The sequence below is a fragment of the Apostichopus japonicus genome, chromosome 15, assembly GCF_037975245.1.
Source record: "Apostichopus japonicus isolate 1M-3 chromosome 15, ASM3797524v1, whole genome shotgun sequence".
In the NCBI taxonomy this organism is placed as follows: Eukaryota; Metazoa; Echinodermata; class Holothuroidea; order Aspidochirotida; family Stichopodidae; genus Apostichopus; species Apostichopus japonicus.
In genome coordinates this window covers 27987300-27989840 of record NC_092575.1, presented here as the reverse complement: position 1 = coordinate 27989840, position 2541 = coordinate 27987300, and the positions used below count along the sequence as shown (strand labels likewise).

Sequence of the window (2541 nt, the reverse complement as noted above, 5' to 3'; positions counted from 1 at the left end):
TAAAACTGGAGTATATCGTAGCGACCAGATATATCAAACGCAAATAGGTCTCCAATCCTTGATTTTGAAATCACTCATCTTTTTGATCCGTTTGGTATTTTTTGTTGCCGTTACAGAAGGCATTGAAGAAGCGCACGAAGATAGTGATCAGCCAAACAATGGTACACAAGTAAACGACTTAAGTAGTACACAAGTATTTGACCTACATTCTATAAATAAATTCGATTATATTGGAGCTATATTGTACATTTTGCTGGAAATTATTTATTTGTTTATAGCTTTAGGTATAACTTGGTGCATTGATACACCAAAACTGTATAATTCACAAATGAACTGGCCACGATGTTGTTACGGACGTTGTAGAAAAGTGAAGTGTTCAATTGCGTGTGGCAAAGCTACAATCAGAATGGTGTTAAACACTGTGTTTGTAATTGCGGGGGTTGTATCATCTAGCGTTTTTCTCAAAGCGTTCTTTGAAGGTATAAACGGGCCTTGGTCAAACGTGATAGGTATGATCAAAGAAATTGGATTGGGCGTTGCAGGTGGTTTCATTGGAAGTATCTTGGGCTTTCTTTTATTAACATTTTGCCCATTTGTAGTACATTGCTGTTTCCATCGTTGCAAGTGTTGTTGCTGCGCGTTTCTTAATTGTTGTACGAGAGAAATATCGGATATTCATTTGAATCAAAGCATTTAGTTCAATGGTATAGGCCTATGCTTCAAATCATGGGCGTCAGCAGATTTCAGAAAGTGGGGGGGACACTATACTATCTAAGCGGAGCGCCACCATTGGTTGGCGCGTAGCGTACCAGAAAATTTTGGGTACATAAGACCCCCTAGATCGCAGGAGACGGCCTTCCTGAGTCGTTTTTAGTTACATCAGAACCAGATCTGTGAGGAGAAATTTTGTCTCACAAAACTAAATTCCGACAGAAAGTACTGGTAGAAAGATGCCGTTCTGACACCAAGGAAAACGAATTACACAGCGTCCATCTCAAACGAAATATTTTCGGTAGTTTGGTATCATATAGTACCCTGCATACAGGCAGAATACTGTCTGTAGGGCCTAAAATATATGATATTACCTTCCTGGTGGGGTCTTCGACTTGTTTTCAAGTTGAAATGCGTCGTTTTCTCTGATTCACAGTGTAGGGCAAGGGGAATTCCATTTCTGGCGAGAAGGGGTGCTTCCACAAAACACTCTAAAACATCGTTCAAACATCGCACAAACTTTTATCTGAGGTCTCGGACGAAGCGGGAGGGTGAATATCGGAGGAAGGGGGATAAAGGGCCAAGCACTGTTCTAATTTCCAGTGCAATTTATTGATAATGATTCTTAAGTTAGATTCTACTTGAATCAGCTCAGCAATTGTGATAGAAAATCGCGCATATGCATGTGATTTTTTTAATAACTGCTCTGAAAAGTGGGGGGGGGACAAATGATATGATATCCCCTTCACTTTTGAAAGTGGGGGGGGACATGTCCTCCCCGTCCCCCACCTGTTGACGCCCATGCTTCAAATTATAATCTTGATTAGCTGCAAATTGATTAATGACAAGTAACTGGCACTGGTGTTAAAACATATCATGACTGTATACAAACTGTAAGGTAATGTTCTTCTTTCTAATGTACTATATACTAATAGACAAACTGTGAGGTAATGTTCTTCTTTCTAATGTACTATATACTAATAGACAAACTGTGAGGTAATGTTCTTCTTTCTAATGTACTGTATATATATATATATACTAATATACATATTGTAAGGTAATGTTCTTCTTTCAAATGTACTGTATACCAATAGACAAACTGTAAGGTAATGTTCTTCTTTCTAATGTACTATATACTAATAGACACAGTGTGAGGTAATGTTCTTCTTTCTAATGTACTATATACTAATAGACAAACTGTGAGGTAATGTTCTTCTTTCTAATGTACTGTATACCAATAGACAAACTGTAAGGTAATGTTCTTCTTTCTAATGTACTATATACTAATAGACACAGTGTGAGGTAATGTTCTTCTTTCTAATGTACTATATACTAATAGACAAACTGTGAGGTAATGTTCTTCTTTCTAATGTATATACTAATAGACAAACTGTGAGGTAATGTTCTTCTTTCTAATGTACTGTATATATATATATATATATACTAATATACATATTGTAAGGTAATGTTCTTCTTTCAAATGTACTGTATACGAATAGACAAACTGTAAGGTAATGTTCTTCTTTCTAATGTTCTGTATACGAATAGACAAACTGTAAGGTAATGTTCTTCTTTCTAATGTTCTGTATACGAATAGACAAACTGTAAGGTAATGTTCTTCTTTCTAATGTACTGTATACCAATAGACAAACTGTAAGGTAATGTTCTTCTTTCAAATGTACTGTATACTAATAGACATACTGTAAGGTAATGTTCTTCTTTCTAATGTACTGTATATACTAATAGACAAACTGTAAGGTAATGTTCTTCTTTCTAATGTACTGTATACCAATAGACAAACTGTAAGGTAATGTTCTTCTTTCTAATGTA

The 2541-nt window shown here is 35.9% G+C and overlaps 1 protein-coding gene across 4 annotated transcripts in view; it reads left to right on the top strand.

Moving 5' to 3' along the window:
• The window catches only part of LOC139980608 (uncharacterized), a 9641-nt gene extending 8756 nt beyond the window's left edge, over nt 1-885 (top strand). For all 4 annotated transcript variants that reach the window (XM_071992368.1, XM_071992365.1, XM_071992367.1 and 1 more), the window contains one exon: nt 1-885. This exon is cut by the window's left edge and continues 523 nt beyond it. In XM_071992368.1, coding sequence (XP_071848469.1) covers nt 1-697 — 697 coding nt within the window. In that variant the 3' untranslated portion in view covers nt 698-885.
• Nucleotides 886-2541: the final 1656 nt, after the last annotated feature.